Source organism: Mustela nigripes, chromosome 4, assembly GCF_022355385.1.
Source record: "Mustela nigripes isolate SB6536 chromosome 4, MUSNIG.SB6536, whole genome shotgun sequence".
NCBI classification, from domain to species: domain Eukaryota; kingdom Metazoa; phylum Chordata; class Mammalia; order Carnivora; family Mustelidae; genus Mustela; species Mustela nigripes.
Genome location: NC_081560.1, coordinates 89,608,840 through 89,629,268, shown reverse-complemented (window position 1 = coordinate 89,629,268; position 20,429 = coordinate 89,608,840). Strand labels below are relative to the sequence as shown.

The following is a 20,429-nucleotide window of genomic DNA, read 5'->3' as shown; positions in this document are numbered from 1 at the left end:
GGACTCAGCAAATGTTGGCCGTTATTATTGGCATAATGCTCAGTGTAGAGTAGGTGCCTACAAAATACTTAGAATGAATTGGAAAAAAATTCATAGCACAGTCCTTTTAATAAACAGATCAGCTGGGGTTACCTTGGTCACTACCCAATGGCTGTCTTCTTTTCTGTTCAGTTTGCCAATTTATCTTACACCTGGGCCTTGTAAACCATTTGCTGGACCAGTTCAAATTGCATTCAGGTCATAAAAATCAGAAGTTATTTAGAAGACAAAAGCCAGAAGGAATTAGTAAGTGGAATTATAATCAAATAGGAAAGGTGTTTAACGTGGGTGAATGAGAGATTCCCACCGGTATACATCTTATTTAAGATCTTAATTAGAGTTCTGGAAAAGGCAAAGTCATATGCTAATGTAATGTTAATAAAATTACATTGGGGAGAAATGGAAATGCTAATACGGGCTGATGACCAATATAAAGAAATCTAAATAAGGCTTTCTTCTTCTAAAAAGCTCCTAATGTTTTATAAACAATCTCCTTACTCTGAAGTATTTTTCAGAAAAGTAGGGTTCTTCACTCAGTAATACTGTTTTCTTTAAAAAAGTAAAAAAAAATTTTTTTATCAGTGTTAGAATGGGAAGAATCAACTAGTTTTACAGGGTGAATAAGATGGATAGCAATCCTAGCTCCTTCAGTCAGGTTGTCTTTCCCAAAGGTGACCACTTTTCAAAGCCTGCAGCTGAGGCTCGGGTGTGTATGTCCACATGACCACATCTCCAAATAGCATTCATGCATTTCTGTTTTGTTTTGTTCTCTGTTTTCTTACCAGGTGACAGGAGGATTTAGTTCTCTCCTGTGTTCCCACTACTGCCAAACCCCTGCATACCGCATTTGTTCACCTGTCCACAGTTTTGGCTAGAGTTAGAGTTACTATTCACATTATTATAATTCTGTTTTCTATTCACAGAGGGGCTATGTGGTAAGCTATTACTTTTTACTTTCTGGACTTTTTTTTTTCCTTCTTTCTGGCAAACCCTTAATTTCAGTTGTCTTGGTTTTCTGTTTGTTTATCTTGTGTTATTTGCTTAGTTTTCTATGACCACTATGTCACTAATGTAACCCCAAACCCTCCCCCAGCGTAATGTGGAGTTTCCTTTCAATGTGTTCATTATGGTCCATATGTTCATTCACATAAAGCATTTGGTTAACTTCATCTTGAAAATTCTTTCCCAGGGTCAACTGAACTGCTTCACAGCTAGAAATCTGCCTTTCCTGTCATCCTGTGTGTTCCCTCTGTCTGTCCCCTGTGCTCACCTCCTTCTCCTATTACCCATTTTCCTCTTTCTTGGTTTACTCATCCTTTAGGTGGAGCACATCTTCTATCCACTAGCTTCCTGATGAAGGATGTGTGGGAGGTGAAGTTTTTGAGAACTTGCACGCCTGAAAATGTCTTTATTCCTCACTCATACTTGATTTATAACATGAAATAATTTTCCCTCCGAATTTTGAAAGCATTGCTCCATTGTCTTCTCTCTTCCAGAGCTCCTTTGGAGAAATCTGAACTCATTCAGATCCCTTCGCCTTTAATTTGTTCAGTAACAAAAATTAAACAGTACATTTTGAAGATTTAATTGGCTTTATTAATCAACTCATGAATTGGGCAGCATTCTAATTAGCAAATAGAGGGGAGCTCCAAGGGGCTAACAAAAAAAGAAAGGTTTTTAACAGTAGAGAGGGAGCCTCCGATAAAAGTAAATTATTAGCAAAGGATCCATTGTTTTAGGCAAGGTCCTCCTCCTAAGGGGAGCAGAGGGGGTCGGGGTGGTCTATCAGTAAACTTCCTGGTGCTGACCAGGAAATTCCCAGTAAGGGTACATTTCTGGTGAGTTGAAACTGCAGTGAGGCTAGCTACTAAGTCTTAGTATACAGATTTTGGGCCTTAACCCAAGTGACACCATTTTGGACTTGTGGTTTTCTTTTAAACAGCTTTTTCACTGGAAACTTGTAGAAGCTTCTTTTTGAACTCGGTTTAGTGGTGTGGGTCTATTTTCAGGCACTGTGCTAGGGATTTGTTGGGTCCTTTTTCTATTTTTTTTTTTTTTTTCTTAGCGCTCTTTTTTACTTTCTTCAGGAAATGTCTTAGGGCTTCCAATTCTGACATCATAGGTGTACTGAAATAAGAATGCGTGGCTTCTCTGAAGACATTAAGGGTTTAGTTGTTATTTTTTTATAAACATACTTTTCTTCTTTCTGCATGCTTTCTATTTTCACCACATTTTTTTGTTTGGTTTTCGGTCTCTATGTTTTTGTATTAGGGGCTTTTCTCAGATTCTGCTCATGCTTTTGAGTGCCTGCTCTCACTCCAATGTTGGGGCCTCCAGAGCTGCCTGGGAGCTCTGAGTGGAGGTGTATTCTGTCTGCCATTTGGTAGGGAACCCCTGATGTCATCACCCTTGTCGACATCATTAGGTCTTTATCTTGCGTCCAACAGATTCCCATCTAGAGAAAGGTTTGTTTGGTCTCCTGCTTGGAAGTAAGAGACTGGCTGCTATCATTCCGGGTTGAGTGACTTCCGCAATTTGGTACGCGGCTGTCATTTACCGAACTCCTGTTTTCCGTTTTTTTTTGTTTTTTGTTTTGTTTTGTTTTTGTTTTAAATTTATTTCTTTTCAGTGTAACAGAATTCATTGTTTATGTACCACACCCAGTGCTCCATGCAATACGTGCCCTCCTTAATACCCACCACCTGGCTCCCCCAACCTCCCACACCCCACCCCTTCAAAACCCTCGTTTATTAGACAGACATTCTGCTTTCCCCTCTTTGAAGATGAAAACTGTTGTGTGCTGGGGTGAGGGAGGTTCATCACCCAGGAGTCTGCAGGGAGATAGGAGCACCTAGAGATCTGCCCTCCTTTGTCGGAAGCAGCTGGCGGGCTGATCCCTGAGCCCGTTACTTGGTGGCTTCGAGGGACTCTGTTCTCAGCTTTCCCCTCTGAGGAAACACAATTCATTCTTCCTCAGTTCTAGTAAAGTCAGTACCACTTGTTCATGGGCTCTACAGCCTTTACAAAGTTTCTTATCGTGCTCAATTTATCCCTGTAGGCTTAGTCTTTAAAATAAACTCCCCTTTACTCTAGTTTCGGTGTAGCGTAAGAGACATTAGAAGCCTGTGTTCCATCAGTTATCTTCTGCAATTCTGCTTTCTTTTGGTGAAAATCCTACATCTGATATTTTCTAGTGTTTGGGGAGTTTTGCAGTTGCTTTCAACTGGAGAAAAACCAAAGGCGGCAGACTTCTGGGCGAGCTGAGCTTCGAGTACCAGCTCCCTTTCAATTAAAAAATGTACAAGTATTCTCTGGCTTCCCTCACAGACTGTCTAATGAAAAATAAAAATTTGCCAAATTGAGAACCAATAAAAAGTTACAGGAATCTGATTGCAAAAAAAAAAAAAAAAAAAAAAAAATTTCCAAAGTTCTTGGCACTCATGGGGCACCTGGATAGTTCAGTCGGGGGGAGCACGTGACTCTTGATCTTGGGTTTGTGAGTTTGGGTCCCATTTTGGGCCTCAAGATTACTTAAAAAAAAAAAGTACTCTGCAACTCAAATAATTTCCTCACTGTGGTAGACGTCATAATAATGGCCTCCCAAAGAGGACTATATTCTAATACCCAGAGACTGGAAGTAGGTAAAGTTACAGAGTGTGTAAGTTAAATGCTCGATGTCCTGGGACAGTGTGCCTCATCCCCATTTGAGGCCTTCACACACTGGGTGCTTCCTGCCTTGCCCCACCACTGACACTCGTTGCCTGGGTCAGCAATTCTTTCTCTCTCTCTCTCCTTTTAAGTAAACTCTACCCACAGCATGGGGCTTGAACTCACAAACCAGAGATCAAGAGTGGCGTGCTCACTGACTGAGCCAGCTGGGTGCCTCCTGGTGAGCAATTCTCAGTGGTATGAGTGGTGGACTGTGCACGGAAGTGTGACTGGATGTAGTCCAAAAAACCCCCTTGGGTGGTTTCTATGACCTATTAAAAGTCCTGTTGGACAGGCCTGTTGGAAGACACTTACTGATATGGGGAGTGGTGATGGAATTAAAATCAGGTCACAAAACAGTATGTGTGGTATAATCTCATTTTGGTAACCATGTGTAGGTGTATCTGTGGAAGAGCATTAACCAAAAGGCTAACTGTAATCTTCATGTTTTCTATATTTGCCCTCTATCTTGTTTTAAGAGAAAACAAGCAAACTTAAGTAAAAACAATGTTCAGGAAGTGAACCCCTGAAGAGGGTTATTTCAGGGAGCCATTGGCTGAGAAGTGACGGTCTTACAGTTACTCGTGCTCCAGGAAATTGGCAGCCCTTGGAGGAATGCCAAGAAAGCTCTTTACCATGGGTGGTGCTTCAGGGAGAACAAAGATTTCTGGAGAAGTGATATACTTTCTGGAGAAACCTGGCTAACCAGGAAGGCGTCTGGTTTGGGGGGGCAAAGCCAAAACTTCAAATATGCTGTCTAACATTCAGGAAAAGGGGTGCTCACCAAGAACAGAACTCTGTAGGAACTTAAATTTTTCCTGATTTCCATAATCATATGTCAAGCCCCTATGCACTATATGTGTACCCATGATGCAACAGAACACTCTTGTTTCTGTGGTGCTGGCTCACCTTGTGGCAAGAGTCACAGGAGAGACAAGAGACGTGAACAGACCAGAGGACTGCTTCTCTTGTAAGCTATTTTGGAATGAAAGGTACTATGGGAGCACTCTGTAAGCTGCAGTGGGACTGATGAGGAGTTAAACACACAGTCAGTAGAGGATGTAATTTAAAATCATCCTAACATAAAAGGCGGGGTGATGAGACTCTACAAGTACAAAAGAGAAAAAAAGTTGATAGTTTGGTGCTATATCTGACATGTCTAGGCCTGTAAGAGAAACAATGCATTAAAAATATCTGATGTCATTCATTCATTCAATTACTCACTGAGCAGCAATCCAGGGGAGGTATGGTGCTTGGGGACGAATGTCAGGGACACAACATTTTTCTGCCTGGTTTCTTTATTATTATTTTTTTTAATTTAAGATTTTTATTTATTTATTTTTGTGAGAGAAGAGAGAGTGTGTGCATGCAAACAAGCAAAACCAGGGGCCGGGGGAGAGGGTCAGAGGAAGAAGCAGACTCCCCACTGAGCAGGGAGCCTGATGTAGGACTTGATCGCACATGACCTGAGCCAAAGGCAGACAATTAACTGACTGAGCCACCCATGCGCCCTACCTTGTTGCTTTAGTTTGTATGGCCTTAAGCTCATGGTCTAAGATGGCGAGATCTGCTTTTCATGCAGCAGAACGGAAGACGCAAAAACAAAAAATTACTGTCACATGACATTCCTTTCTATTTCTGGTCCAAGGAGAGCAGAAAATATCATCTTTGTACTTGGTAGCTTTGTGTAAAAATATTGGGGTATCTATTACCACAGATGAATGAGAGAATGGATATTGGGGTACAGGCAGTACTCCTGGGCACAAGCATCCATCTATCACAGGATATCTCAACCTTGGCAACACTGACGTTTTGGGTCAGATACTTCTGTTTCGTGTGTGTGTCGGCTGTCCTGTGCATTGTAGAGTGGACTTAGCAACTTCCCTGGCCTCTGCCGACCAGGACCGTTCCCCTCGTCGTGCCAACCCAAACCACCCTGAAGCATTGCTAAATGTCCCCGGGAACAGCTTCCCTACTCCCAATTTGAGAAACATTCTTCTACTGTGTGCAGGAACTATGTTTGTCACTGGGCAGGAGACAACACTACAACAAAAGTGAAATAATTTCAGACAGTGATGAGTCACGATGAAAATAAAACAAGGTCAAGACAGATTGGGTTGCAATTCAGGATGTACTGTGGATGCAAAAGCCCTGAAAGAAAAGAACTTGTTTTCTTGTAAGGAGAATTAGAGGCAAGTGTGGTTGGAAGGAAATTGGGGGAAGTCTTGGTGAGGTCTTGGTAATAGGATCTTTAAGCAAGGAATGATGATCCCCTAGAACAGGTACTAGGAGAGGAGTAAGAGGGAGCACAGGGAGACCAGCAGGAAGCTGTTACAGCCATCCAGGTGAGGAAGGAGGACGGCAGTGGAAACAGTGGTAAATAAAAGCGCTAGAGAAAAAGAATGAAGATAGCAGCCGACTATGCCAATCTTTGATCTACCCACATAGCTCCTGGGGAGGGGGCCAAGTGGTGTTAAAGGGGGTCTATTTCCCACACATTGAGAGGTTCAGTCCAGCCCACTACAGATTGTGTTGTATGTTCCTGTCTTTGTTTCTTCCTAAGGCTGCTGTAACACGTTACCACAAATTTGGTGGCTGGATGCAAGAAATTTTATTGTCTCATAGTTCTGGAGGCCAGAAGTCCAAAATCAGTCTAACTGGTGTCTGCAGGGTCACGTCCCCTCAGGAGGCTCTGGGAGAACCTGTCCCCTGCCTCCTCTAGCTCTGGTGGTTACAGCACTTCAGTCTCTGCCTCTGTGGTCACAGTGATTTCTCCTCCTCTGTATGGTGACATCTTTCTTGTGTGTGTGTCTGTGACTCTATTTAGGGCCCACCCAGTTTATCCAGGACAATCTCTCTACCTCAAGATCCTTGATCACATTGTTCGCCATATAAAATAACATTCACTTTTGCCATGGAAGAGAGTATTTCCAGCTTCCAGGGATTAGGACATGGATAACTTCAAGGGGGGGGGGCAACTTTCAGGTCTGCAGTGTTAGAAATCACTTTGACTGTAATGAGGAAGATGTGTTTGTTTAGCGAATAAGGTGGAAAGTACCACTGTGGAGTAAGAAAATGCCACCTAGTAAATTGATTAGAGAAAGAAATGCCACAAAAATAAAGAAAAGAAGATTGAATTTTTGTAAATGGAGTTCTCAAGAGTTCTAGGAAAGAGAGGCCAAGGGATAAAAAAAGTTCAGAAAAAGAGCTAACGGACTTTAGACAAATCCATTCTAGATATAGAAGTCAGTGCTTAGGAAGACTGCTATATTTGCACAGTCTAAAGTGGGCATTCGAATGCAAGGTGTGTCCCATGGGCCTTGCCAGTAGTGCTGGGCATGGGTCTTTCAGCTGTGGTGAGGAAGAGCAGGGAGGGACAGTGAGAAGGCAGTGGACAATGGAAGGAGAATGCAGAACCAGACCAACCCACAGAGGTAGAGGAAGACAACAGAGCAGGTGAATGCAAGCCGCTGGGGTGGGGAGGGCCCAGGAGGAAGCAGGAGTGTCACTGCAGGCCAGCAGAGACCAGCACTGGGACTGGGAGCATGGGTATTTAGAGCTGTTGGCATCAGGAGAGGATCAGAGAGGCTCTAGATTGGAGTTTAGGGTAACTCAGTTACCAATACCGGGCCCAAGATAAAGCCAGGCACGCAACCAGGGCGACTTATACCAAATTCTAGAGAGCTTACTTAAAACTTAAGTACTATTTCCTGGAGTCCAGAACCTCAAGGTAGATTTACAAGAAGGGGGTCTGGCAAAACTCTGCGTAACTCTGATGGAAAAGGGCAAGACTGACGCTCCTGTGCTAGAATCTATTAATACAGCCCAAGACATAGTGCAGTCATTACTGACAATAGGAAAGAACGTAACTTAGTACACAGTACAGCTAAACCCATGGGATAGGTGTTTATTTATAACAACAGAATGTGTTAAGAACCATCAGCGGTTAAGAGAGTAATAAGAACAAACAAGTGTAGCTTGAAAGGCAGTTCAGTATGGTGACTCTGGAGCCAGACTCCTTCGTTCAAATGCTGGCGAATACATGGCAATATCTTGTTTAGCAAATTATAATTAATCTGTGTACAGACACCAGAATAATATCTGGGGAACTGGAACACACCCAGACCCTGGCCCTGAATCTAACTTTCTACACTGCTTTGGGTAAACAGCTCAAACTTTTAAAGCCTCGGGTTGCAGATTTCTAAAATTGAGGATTGAGGTACAAGGTTACTTAAACATAAACTTTATTTTTTTTAGAAGATTCTTTTCCTTTATTTGAGAGACAGCTTGAGAGTGAGGGCACACTTACTAGGCAGGGGGGAAGAAGCCAGGGGAGAAGCAGACTCCCTGCTGAGCAGGGAGCCTGACATGGAACTTGATTTCAGGACCCTGGGATCATGGCCTGAGCCGAAGGCAGAACCTTAAATGACTGATCCACCTAGGTGTCCCTTAAATGTACACTTTAAAGCTTATGTGCTTTCTGGTAATCTTTTGAATCTTCATGCTCTTCAAAGGGAGACAGGCTTTTCCCCTGCTGCACAGTCGGAAAAACTGAGGATTGTTGTGGCATCTTAGTTCACATAATAATCCTTACATAATTTTGGAGATGAGGAAATGGAAGTCTAACAAGTGTGAATAATGTGTTCAAAATCAAACAGCTGAATTAGTGGTAAGGCTGGGATTCGATTTTAGTTCTGAAAGTTCTAAAGCTGTGTTCTTCTCCTTCTATCTCTATTATTTTGTCACTAGATTTGATATCTGTGCCCGGGAGGTGAGGATCACAAGCGCCCAGTACCTTCATTATTTACCCACTCTGCTACTTCCGAGGCAATATTCTGAGCAGTCCCTAGTCAGTTTCCTCCTACTGGAGCTCTCCCCTTCCTTGTTATTCAGGCTGTTGTCATCCCATATGGTTTAACTCCAGCGCTTACTCCTGTTAAATGTCTCCTGCATGTCTGTGTTCTAGCAGTAGTTCCTGACTTTGATCTGAAATAAAATTCTTATGTGTTTGCTCATTTCATCTATGTTACAATGATCAAAATTAGATATGCATGAAATCAGTGCTAAAATGGAAATAAACAACAAAGGATGAAACAGACACTGGGAATATCTTCTCCCATTCAGTGGGAGAATGAATTCTTTGTTTTGTTGACTGTTTCCTTTGCTGTGCAGAAGCTTTTTATCTTGATGAAGTCCCAAAAGTTCATTTTCGCTTTTGTTTCCTTTGCTTTTGGAGACGTGTCTTGAAAGAAGCTGCTGTGGCCGATGTCAAAGAGGTTACTTGCCTATGTTCGCCTCTAAAATTTTAATAGATTCCTGCCTCATCCAAGATCATAAAGAACTCCTCAAACTCAACACTCAAAAAACAGATAATCATGTCAAAAAATGGGCAGAAGACATGAACAGACACTTCTCCAAAGAAGACATACAAATGGCTAAGAGACACTTAGAAAAATGTTCATTATCATTAGCCATCAGGGAAATTCAAATCAAAACCACACTGAGATACCAAGTTACAGCAGTTAGAATGGCCAAAATTAACAAGACAAAAAACAAGTGTTGGAGGGGATATGGAGAAAGTGGAACCCTCTTCCACTGTTGGTGGGAATGCAAGTTGGTGCAGCCACTTTGGAAAACAGTGTGCAGATTCCTTAAGAAATGAAAAATAGAGCTACTCTATGACCCTGCAATTGCACTACTGGGTATTTACCCCAAAGATACAGATGTAGTGAAAGAGCCATATGTACCCCAATGTTCATAGCAGCAATGGCCACAATCGCCAAACTGTGGAAAGAGCCAAGATGCCCTTCAACAGACAAATGGATAAAGAAGATATGGTCCATATATACAATGGAATATTATGCTTCCATCAGAAAGGATAAATACCCAACTTTTGTATCAACATGGACAGGACTAGAGATTATGAAGAGTGAAGTAAGTCAAGCATAAAGAGTCAATTATCATATGGTTTCACTTACCTATGGAGCATAAGGAATAATAGGGAGGACATTAAGAGAAGGAAAGGAAAAGTGAATTGGAGGAAATCGGAGGAGGAGATGAGCCATGAGAGACAGGACTCTGAGAAACAAACTGAGGGTTTTGGAAGGGAGGGGAGTACAGGGATGCGTGAGCCAGGTGGTGGCTATTAAGGAGGGCACGTATTGCATGGAGCACTGGGTGTGGTGCATGAATGATGAATCTTGGAATACTGAAAAAATTCAATTAAATTAAAAGAAAAAAAGAAACAGATACTGGGAAAGTAAAAATTCTGGTCATTATTTTCCATTTTCATTTATATTTAAGTCTTTATGAGACAAGGAAGATGAGTTTCATGTCTAAACACTAGAACAACCTAAATCATATTAATACTATTATCATCACTATCATGTGCTGAAGGAGATTCCAAAGGAATATGAATGAAAAAATAGCATTTAAGATTTAGCTTTCAGAACACAGATACATCTCAGAGAAACTGTGACCCCAGCATACATGTATTTGAGGTAATATTTGTATAATTAGTAACTCTCACGGCGATGGGAAACATTGCTCTTTGCATATGTTGTACATTAGCTTTCTAAGTCAAGAATTTCACATTGTTGTATAATAATTTTAAGTTCAGTGTATGGCCGTTAGGCAAATAGATGTAAACTTCATTACCAGATGAACTTTAAAAAGGCGTAACAACTACTAATTACATATTAACACCAATGTCAACAAAAACAGTCCAACAAATGTAGAAGCGAAGTAACAAAAATATAATTATTAATATGGCTGTCCTCTAAGAGTAAGCTATAGTGTCGTCAGGCTTATAAAAAACAGCTCAGGTCACTGTTTTTATTTTTTGTTCTTTATGACTCTTCCCTATACAAACAGTGGCTAATTCTGATCATTTGTCCTTATTTAATCTCCCTATGAACAAATTTGCTGATACTGAATACTATTTTCAAATATATCAGCATTATCATCATCTCATTAAATAGGTTATGATTATTACTGAAAACTCATCAAGGTTTCAAGGCTATTAATGGTTTCATCAACTTAAAAATCTAGTTTTGGAAGTAACTGGTTATAAATCTGTCCTTTTATTGGCAAACAGCAACCATACACCAGTGTTACTCTCAACATCTCAACAGGGTGTTTATCATGCTTACATTTTATGTGAGAGCTGGAATATAGACTTTACAATAGATCTGAAACATCATCAAATATTGTGACAATGCTGTTATGATAACAGCCTATACATGGCATTAAAAAAATTATTGGCTGCTCGTAAATAGTACCTTCTTCTGAAATGAATTGTAAATGTTCTAGAGGCTAACATGATAACAAAGTGATCATCTTCACATGGCGTCGCACAATCTTCCCTCAAGGTTCACAGGCCCTTCTTATTGTCTTTCCCCAAACAATTCTGCAGGGTGATTAAAAAAAAAAAAGAAAAAGAAAAAGACTTAGGTAAGTAGTTACAACAAAGAGTGAAAGAGAGATTCGTAGATATTACAAGAATTTTTTTTAATTATCTTTTTTGTGTATGGTTAATAATTATGAGGATAATCAAATGTGAAAACATGGATTGAGAAAGTCTCAAACATAAAAAAACTACAAAGTTTGTGGGTTTTATTTGAAAAAAAAAAAAAAAAAGTCTGAAGGGGAAAAAATAACACTCTTGGTAAGTTCATTTATATCCCTGCCTTAATCCATTTTGCTTTTGTTTCACAGGTTATACCAGGAAAACAAAATTTTTCAAATTCCCTTCTTACAAACCCAATTAAGATTTTTGGCAAAGAAAGGATGAAGGGACAAAAAATCCCCAGATGGGATGGACTTTCTGAGTGTGTTTTTTTCTTCAGCTATTTGCCAATTGAACTGACTTCTCAAATTATACTCTTCGCTGAACACAAGATGATATCATTTAAAACTGGAGGAAAATGGGATAGAAATTAACCTTAAGAGATCATTTGCACTTAAGAAAGCAAAAGTTTACACCGAGGGAAAAAAAAAAACCCTCATAAAATGGAGTTGGAAGTGTTACTGCTTGCAGAAGAGAGGTTCACCAATCTCTTGCTCAGGCTGAGCAGTAATGGATTCAGAGTAACTTTAACAATGTTAACATTAACCAACCAAATCAGAAGACAGGATTAGAGGAGATATTTTGAATGATAAGGTACCACTTTCACATGTTTGTATAGATCTTGACACTTTAGGTAAAAATCACAGCTTTGCCTACTGAATGTGAGAAGATATTTGCAAATGATATAACTGACAAGAGTTAATATATATAAAATATACATATTAATATAATATATAATCAACATATATTATATATTAATATATAATATTATTTATTACATATTATAAAATATATAAAGAACTTATACAACTCAACACCAAAAACCTCAAATAACTGGATTAAAAACAAGCAGATGACTGAATAGACATTTTTCCAAAGAAGACCTATGAATGGCCAACAGACACATAAAAAGATGCTTAACATCACATTGTGGGAAATGCAAATGAAAATCACAATGAGGTATATCACCTTACACCTGTCAGAATGACTTGTATCAAAAACACAAGAAATATTAATGTTGGCAAGGAAGTAAAGAAAAAAAAAACATCATGCACTGTTGGTAGGAATGTAAACTGGTGCAGCTATTGTGAAAACAGTATGGAGGTTTCTCAAAACATTAAAGATAGAATTACCATATGATTCAGTAATTCCACTACTGGGTACTAACCCAAAGAATACAAAAACATGAATTTAAAAAGATATATGCGGGGTGCCTGGGTGGCTCAGTGGGTTAAAGCCTCTGCCTTCAGCTCAGGTCATGATCTCAGGGTCCTGGGATCAAGCCCCTCATTGGGCTCTCTGCTCAGCAGGAAGCCTGCTTCCCCCTCTCTCTCTGCTTGCCTCTGCCTACTTGAGATCTCTGTCTGTCAAATAAAGGAATAAAATCTTAAAAAAAAAAAAAAGATATATGCACCTCTCTGTTTACTGCAGCCTTATTCACAATAGTCAAGATATGTAAACAACCCAAATGTTCATCCATAGACAAACAGATAAAGAAGATGTGGTGTGCACACGTTTGTGTATCATGGAATATTACTCAGCCATGAAAAAGGACAAAAGCTTGCCATTTGCAACGGCATGGATGGAGCTAGAGAGTATAATGCCGTGTAAAATAAGTCAGATATGGAAAAACAAATACCATATAATTTCACTTGTATGTGGAATTTGAGAAACAAAACAAATGCACAAAATGAAAAAGAGACTCTTAAATACAGACTCTTAAATACAGAGAACAAGCCAGTGGTTACCAGAAGGGAGGTGGGTGGGGGATGGGTGAAACAGGTGATGGGGATTAAGAGTGATGAGCATTGAGAAATGTACAAAATTGTTGAATCATTATATTGTATATGTGAGACTAATATAATACTGTATGTTAATTATACTTCAATTAAAAAAAGGGAAATAATCTTGCACTTACCCAAAATAAAAGTGGATATGAATATTAAAAAAAAAATCATGGCTTTAATGGAGCTGTTATTCTGGATAACTCCCTTAAGTAAAGGGTGATTTTCCAAAATAAAATTTGAAAACTGGCCAGTGCTGCCCATAATCTTCAGTTAGTTTTGCTTTTCTTTTCTAGAAGACAGCCAGGGAAAACAAGGAAAGACAAAGACTCTATCTTGAAGAGATTGTTTTCTAATATTTATTTAGTGCTTATAACAGGGAGGGGACCAAATGGGGAAATCCAGACAGATTTTAAAAATGCAAAGTGGGATTCATTTGTGGTAAGGAAACCAGCTTTCCCTTCTTTCACCTTTATTTCCTTAATATTTTAATGGTCATTTTATGGTTACTTTATTTAAAGTAAATCAATTATGCAAAACTGAGAAAGCTAAGTTTCTCAAGGAACTCTAAAGATAAAATTCAATTATTAAGGTTGGTTTGACAATAGAAGTACAATTCATGAAAGGCAAGTTGATACAGCTTTTTACTATAGACGGTCTATAGCAATTTTTTTGCTTCTCAAGGTGACTTCAGAAGGTGAATATCAAAGTGTATGAGCCACTTTTAAGAAAACGGTAGTCATTTAATGACACTTAAATCTCAGAACCTTCTACAAGGTCTCATACTGGACAATGGAGGATGAGTAGGGAGAAAAAATCTGTCTAATCAAGAAATAACTACTAGTATCTTATGGGGATATAGAGCTTTTCTTGTTTAAAAATATTTAAAGTGCCTTCCTGTATTGTAGACAATCTGATTTAATGCTCATAAGGTATTCTAACTCTCATTTAAGTAATGAGGAAGCCAAGGTGCGGGGATGTCAAGTCATCTACCTGGCGCGTAGAGAACTGGCAAACTATGGAGCCAAGAGAGCTATTCTGTTCTTCAAACAGTTATTTATTATGGGAAATTGGTTTTATAGGTGATGAAAGAGCAGACACATGGGGCAGTGTGATAGGAGACCTCAGGGATTAGCACAGAACCACCACCACTCTTCCGGCTGGAGGGACAAGGGAGAAGACAGTGTCATGAACCCCAGAGCTAGGGCCACCAGGTGGAAAAAAAAATCCCTGGCTTTGTCCCTCCTGCCTTCAGTCTCCTCCTGTGCATCCTGTGCCTCCTGTTGCTGAACTTGCCCAGAGGAGAGAAAGTAGGCTTGGGAAATGTAGCTCTCTGAGACTGAGTGAGCAGAAGTAGGAAGACAATGGATCCAAGAATACAGTCTCATGACCGAACAGGCCGAAGAACAGAGTTCTTAATGATGGGGAATCTGGAGAAAAATGTCCTGATTTTGAATCCAGCTCTGAATCCTAGTTTCTAGTTCAGTGACTTTAGATACATTAGATAACGCCTCTGTTGTTGGGTCTTGTTTTTCTCATCCACAAAATAGGGTATGAAAATATTTTAATTTAGTGGGCTGTGATGAAAGTAAACAGAGTAACATATATGAAGCTATTAGCTAAGTGCTTGGTCCAGGGCACATCTTCAATAAATGTCTCCCCTTACATATTTTAAAAATAAAAGAAGAAAGTAGATCAAGGCCTTAAATGCACTAGTGAACAAGGCCCAACTCTCAGTGTGGCACTTGGCATCTTTAGGATGGGTCATTTTTCAAAGAAATAGCTGTAACAACTCCTTTCTGGGGAAGGAATTACTCCGAAAAACTTTTTAACATTTGTTATCAAGAATGCATAAGCTCCAAACAGAGGCAGTTTGGGGAGGGGAAAGAAAAAGGGTTGAGGGAATCCCACTGTCATATATACTCTTCAGGGATTAAGAGATTAGCAGTTACCATAATGCGGACACTCAGCGATGACCACTGGCCATAAGAAAATGAGGGAATATTCCTGCTTCTTTTTTCTCCATTCAGGGATCTAGATGTTTCTGACCTCCTGGCAAAGTCCACTGGTGTGGATACTCATCCTGTTGAGTACAAGCTGACCTCACAAATGGAAGAGAGAAAAAGTTCTGTTTCTAGGTCAAAGGCTTCTGAAGTGTTCCTTCACTTTCCATGGTGGTGCTTGAAGGATGCCCTGGAGTAATTCTCATCAGGCCATGGTGAAGTCAGCAATTTTAGGATCTGCATTTGTTTGCTTGTTTGTATATTTTTAAAGATTTTATTTATTATTTGATAGAGCACAAGCAGGGGGAATGGCAGGCTGAGGCAGAGGGAGAAGCAGGCTCCCTGCTGAGCAAGGAGTCCAATGTGGGGCTCGATCCCAGGACCTGGTGATCATGATCTGAGCTGAAGGCAGATGTTTAACCAACTGAGCGAACATCTAACCGCCTACTCTAAAACACGTGAACTGAGCTCTTGGTGTCCTAGGTTTGAAGCACACCAGGGTATCTACCCTTCTCTGAACTGCCCTGTTGTCAAAGTAGATTAGTTAAACTTGCAACTCAGCTAGGAATACCACATTACATATGTATTTTGTTGCTTCTTGGCTGGCTCTAAATCAAGGCTGAAGTAGCTGGTTAAGAATAAGTTATTCTTCCAGCAGAACAGAGGAATGTATGCTGATGATAACAATGATAACTCTAATAGGTATAATTTCTTGAGTGTTTCCTATCAGCCAGGTACAATGCTAAGTACCCTACACATTCTATTTAATTCTACTGAAAACCCGGTGGGCCTGGTGTTATTATTAGTTTGACTTTATAGGTGAAGAAAAGTGAGCTACAGAGAGGTACTATAAACTGTTCAGGGTCATAAAATCAGTTAATATGAGATTCTGAGTTATTTCAGGTCGGTCTGACTCTAAGGTCTATCAATATAGTATCTGCTTGCCCTTTGACAGGCACAGTGCCAGACCCTGGACAATTAACAGGGAAATGAGTCCTGGGATCAGTGCTTCTCCTATCATGAAGTAACTGTAGAGCTGTGATTGCTAAAAAGTTCTCATAGCCACAAAAGTTGCCAAATTCTCAGGATAAATCCAAACCGAAAGCAGAAGAACACAGACTCTCCATCTCAGGAGGAACTAAGAGGTCCAGGGATGCCTCTGGAATGGTCTTTTCCCCCAAATTCTCCCCACATATGGTCAAAGAGTGGCTGGGAAATCAATTCAGATTAGGGGCTGCCAAATCAAGAGGCAAGTGATAGGGACGCCTGGGTGGCTCAGTTGGTTGGACAACTGCCTTCGGCTCAGGTCATGATCCCGGAGTCCCAGGATCGAGTCCCGCATCGGGCTCCCAGCTCCATGGGGAATCTGCTTCTCCCTCTGACCTTCTCCTTGCTCATGCTCTCTCTCACTGTCTCTCTCTCAAATAAATAAAGTCTTAAAAAAAAAAAAAAAAGAGGGAAGTGATAGTCAAATTTAGCATGGAGGAATGCAGGCCATGAACTCTTGCTGGGCTGGAGGGGAAGAGAAAGAAAAGCTATAGCCTTTGACTCTGTGACTTTACTAACAAAAGTTTTTTTTCCATTTCTGTCTTTAAATCCATGTTGGAGGCAAATCATGTATTTGAATGCCATAGGTTTTGACCCAAGATGTCTAAAACACTGGGACTGGGACAGAAGTAGTGTGAGGTGAGACTTCAAATTTTGACCTTATTTTTTGACATGAATAGAGCAAACATTGCCAATGGCGAGATGAAATGTTTATAGAACCTGTCTGTTTTTCAATCTTGTCACTCTTGTGGCTCAATTCTTTTGCTTAAGATTTCACTAAAACTAGAATGCTGTAAGTTAGCATCTTGGTAATTCTCCACACTATGACTGTCTTATATTTTCATGCAATGTCTTCATCTTCACCCTTGAGGGAAAAATCTGGTTTCCTTAATCATTTTTAAGAAGCCAGGACCGAGAGGCACCTGGGTGGCTCAGTGGGTTAAAGCCTCTGCCTTCAGCTCAGGTCATGATCCCAGGGTCCTGGGATCAAGCCCCCGCATCGGGCTCTCTGCTCAGCAGGAAGCCTGCTTCTTCCTCTCTCTCTATCTGCCTCTCCGCCTACTTGTGATCTCTGTATGTCAAATGAATAAATGAAATCTTAAAAAAAAAAAAAAAAAGAAGCCAGGACCAAGTGCATCTTCTTGATTTGGGAAGGACAAATAACCCAAATAACTGACATAGTAATTAGTATTTCAGGTCCACAAAGCGGAGGTCACGCACCTGAAGTTCTGCGTGTTCTTTCAGGAGTCGGTCGTATTCTTTTGAAAGTCGCTCTGATTGCATTTTCATTGTCATCACATCATTCTGTGCCTTAGAGAGGGCTAGAACACAGGGGATAGAATTTTTAAATTTTTATTTTGAAATAATTTTAAATTTACAGAAAAGGTACAAGACCATATAGCATTGTTAGCAAATGCAGGCAATTTAACAGCAATATAATACTTTGTATCTGATCTACCATTCATGTTCCAGTCTTCGCTACTGTCTCAATTACGTGTTTTCTATCATTTTTTTCTGAGTCTAGATCCAGCCCTAGAGCAAAGATTAGCATTAAGTTGTCATGTTTCTTTGGATTCCTTCAATCTGGAATAGTTCCTCAGCTTTCCCCCTGCATTCCTCTGCCCTTTTGTAACACTGACATTTTAAAGAATACAGGTCATTTATTTTTTAAATGGAATGTCTTTCATTTTGGTTCTGTCTGATGTTTGCTCATGATTAAATTCAGGTTTGCATCCCGCTTACACCCAAATATCACATAAGTGATGCTGAATGTCTGTCAAGCTATTACAATAAGTGGCCCATCTGCCTCTCACTGGTTTTTCCATTTTATACTGATTTTCTTCCTCATAACTAAAAAGGAGTATACAGGAAGACAAGACTATGTAAGTATCTTGCTCCTTGTCAAAATTTCACCTTATAGTTAGCATTCACTGATAATTCTTGCCTAAGCCAATCTTTATTGTGATGGTTGTACAATGGTGATTTTCCAGCTTCACCATTCCATCCACATTTATCAGTCAGCATTTTACTATAAACAAGGGCCTTCCTCTCTTTTCCATCTACCCACCCAACTATCTATTAATTCATATATCATCAGTATGAACTCATAGGTTCTTATTTTTTCAACAGTTTAGAATTCATGATTTACTTAATTTCTCCCAGATATGGCCAGTGGGAACCCTGTCAAGCTGGATCTTACATCTTCTGACTATGTCCCTATCATTTTTTAAGTACTCTATTTTCTGGCATAAGATGTTCCAGGCTCATCCTAAATCTTCCCTGATTCATCCTGGGCTCAATCAGAAGAGTAAAGAATTTATTAGAAGGGTATTTTTTTAAAAGATTTTATTTATTTATTTGACAGACAGAGATCACAAGTAGGCAGAGAGGCAGGCAGAGAGAGAGAGAGGGAAGCGGGCTCCCTGTTGAGCAGCCCAATGCGGGACTCGATCCCAGGACCCTGAGATCATGACCTGAGCCGAAGGCAGCGGCTTAACCCACTGAGCCACCCAGGTGCCCCTAGAAGGGTATGTTTTTGAAAAAATTAAGGAAGAAAAAATATTTTATCATTCTCACCAAAGGACAAGTGGCTGTATTTCTTTCAAAGCAAAGATAATCCTTTCTTATACAAAGTTGAAAAATATAAAGGTGTGTGACACTTAAAGGCTTTACCTCAATATGATACACAAAAATGCTCTACACTAGCCTCTGTCTACAAGGAGCTACAGTCTTAGCAGATTAGACAGAAGTTTAAAAAATATATCTATATATCATAAACATTAAAGTCAGCACATTATGGAGAAGATAGCAAGCAAATGTGTAGAAAGGAAGATCAGCACAAGACGGTTTGGAAAAACTCTGTGAATCCTGAACTAACTCTACCTATGATTCTGCATATGTAGTCTTTAGAAGTTGTACATTTATAATCTTTTAGGGTAGAGGTTTTAGTAAAAAAAAAGTGGGATTTATAAATTTATATTCACTTTTTAGGCATAACAGGATGAAATCATAGGTTCTATTTATAAACAATCTGACTACCTTTCCTCTTGAAAAGACACCATATGGGTATTTTTATGTATATAAGTCACTTTCAACTAAAGTGGCTTTTGTATCAGTACTTTCTATAAGCTTCCTGTATTGTAGGACATTTATTGGACACATCTGTGCTGGGTAATATAGCAGCCTCTAGCTGAAAGCAGCTATTTAGCACTTGAAATGTGGTTAGTGTAACTGAAGAACTGAATTTTAAATTACACTTACCATTCATTTATTTATTTATTTATTTATTTGGAGAGTGCAAAGGGGGCAGAGGGAGAGGGAAAAAGAGAATCTCAAGCAGATTCCATGCCAAGTGCAGAGCCTGTTGCAGGACTCAATGTGAAACAGGACCCTGAGATCATGATCTGAGCTGAAATCAAGAGTTGAATGCTTAACCAACTGAGTCACCCAGGTGCCCCAATTATACTTAATTATAATTAAATGTTTTATTTAAAATGCCGGGTGTTGTACATAAGGGTTGTATGTAAGTGTTGAATCAATGGATTCTAAACCTGAAATTAATATTGTACTGTATGTTAACTAACTAGAATTTAAATAAAAACTTCCAAAAGAAAAAGAAAAAAGAAAAAAGACTGGGAAATGTAGCTGAACTCCCTAAATACCCAAAAACAATATTATCGAGTTAGGCCAAATGAGAAGACAGAAATGTGTTCTAAACAAAAAAGTGAGACAATACCTCAGAAAAAGAACTAAATGAAAGGGAGTTAAGCAATCAACCTGATAAAGAGTTCAAAGTAATGCTCATAAAGATGCTTATCAAACTCTGAGAACTTCAATAAAGAAAAAATATAAGAAAGTACCAATCAGAGCTGAAGAATACAATAACAGAAAAAAAATACACTAGAGGGGATAAACAGAATATCTGATAATACAAAAGAACAGATTAGTGATCTGGGTAATGAAGATCACACAAACTGGGGTGTCTGGGTGGCTCAGTCAGTTTGGCTCAGGTCATGATTTCAGGGTTGTGAGGCTGAGTCCTGCACTGGGCTCTGCACTGGATGTGGAGCCTATATGAGATTCTCTCTCTCCCTCAGCCCCTAACCACTCTCCAACCCCTGGTCATGCATTTGCTTTGTCTGTCTAAAAAAAAAAAAAAAAAAAAGTCTAAATAGAACAGAGGAAGAAAGAAGGAAAGAACGAGAAAGAGAAAAAGGGAAAGGAAGGAAGGAAGGAGAAAGAGAAAAAACAAGAAAAAGAAAACAGAAAAGGAATTTAAAA

General features: G+C 39.6%; 1 protein-coding gene across 2 annotated transcripts in view; it reads right to left on the bottom strand.

The window, feature by feature from the left end:
* Positions 1-9,998: 9,998 nt before the first annotated feature.
* Positions 9,999-20,429, bottom strand: part of BCAP29 (B cell receptor associated protein 29) — a 49,016-nt gene continuing 38,585 nt past the window's right edge. For both annotated transcript variants that reach the window (XM_059397038.1, XM_059397039.1), the window contains exons 7-8: positions 17,370-17,470; positions 9,999-11,155 (exon numbers count right to left, since the gene is read on the bottom strand). In XM_059397038.1, the coding sequence (XP_059253021.1) occupies positions 11,120-11,155; positions 17,370-17,470 (137 nt within the window). In that variant the 3' untranslated portion in view covers positions 9,999-11,119. The remainder of the gene's footprint in view (positions 11,156-17,369; positions 17,471-20,429) is intronic.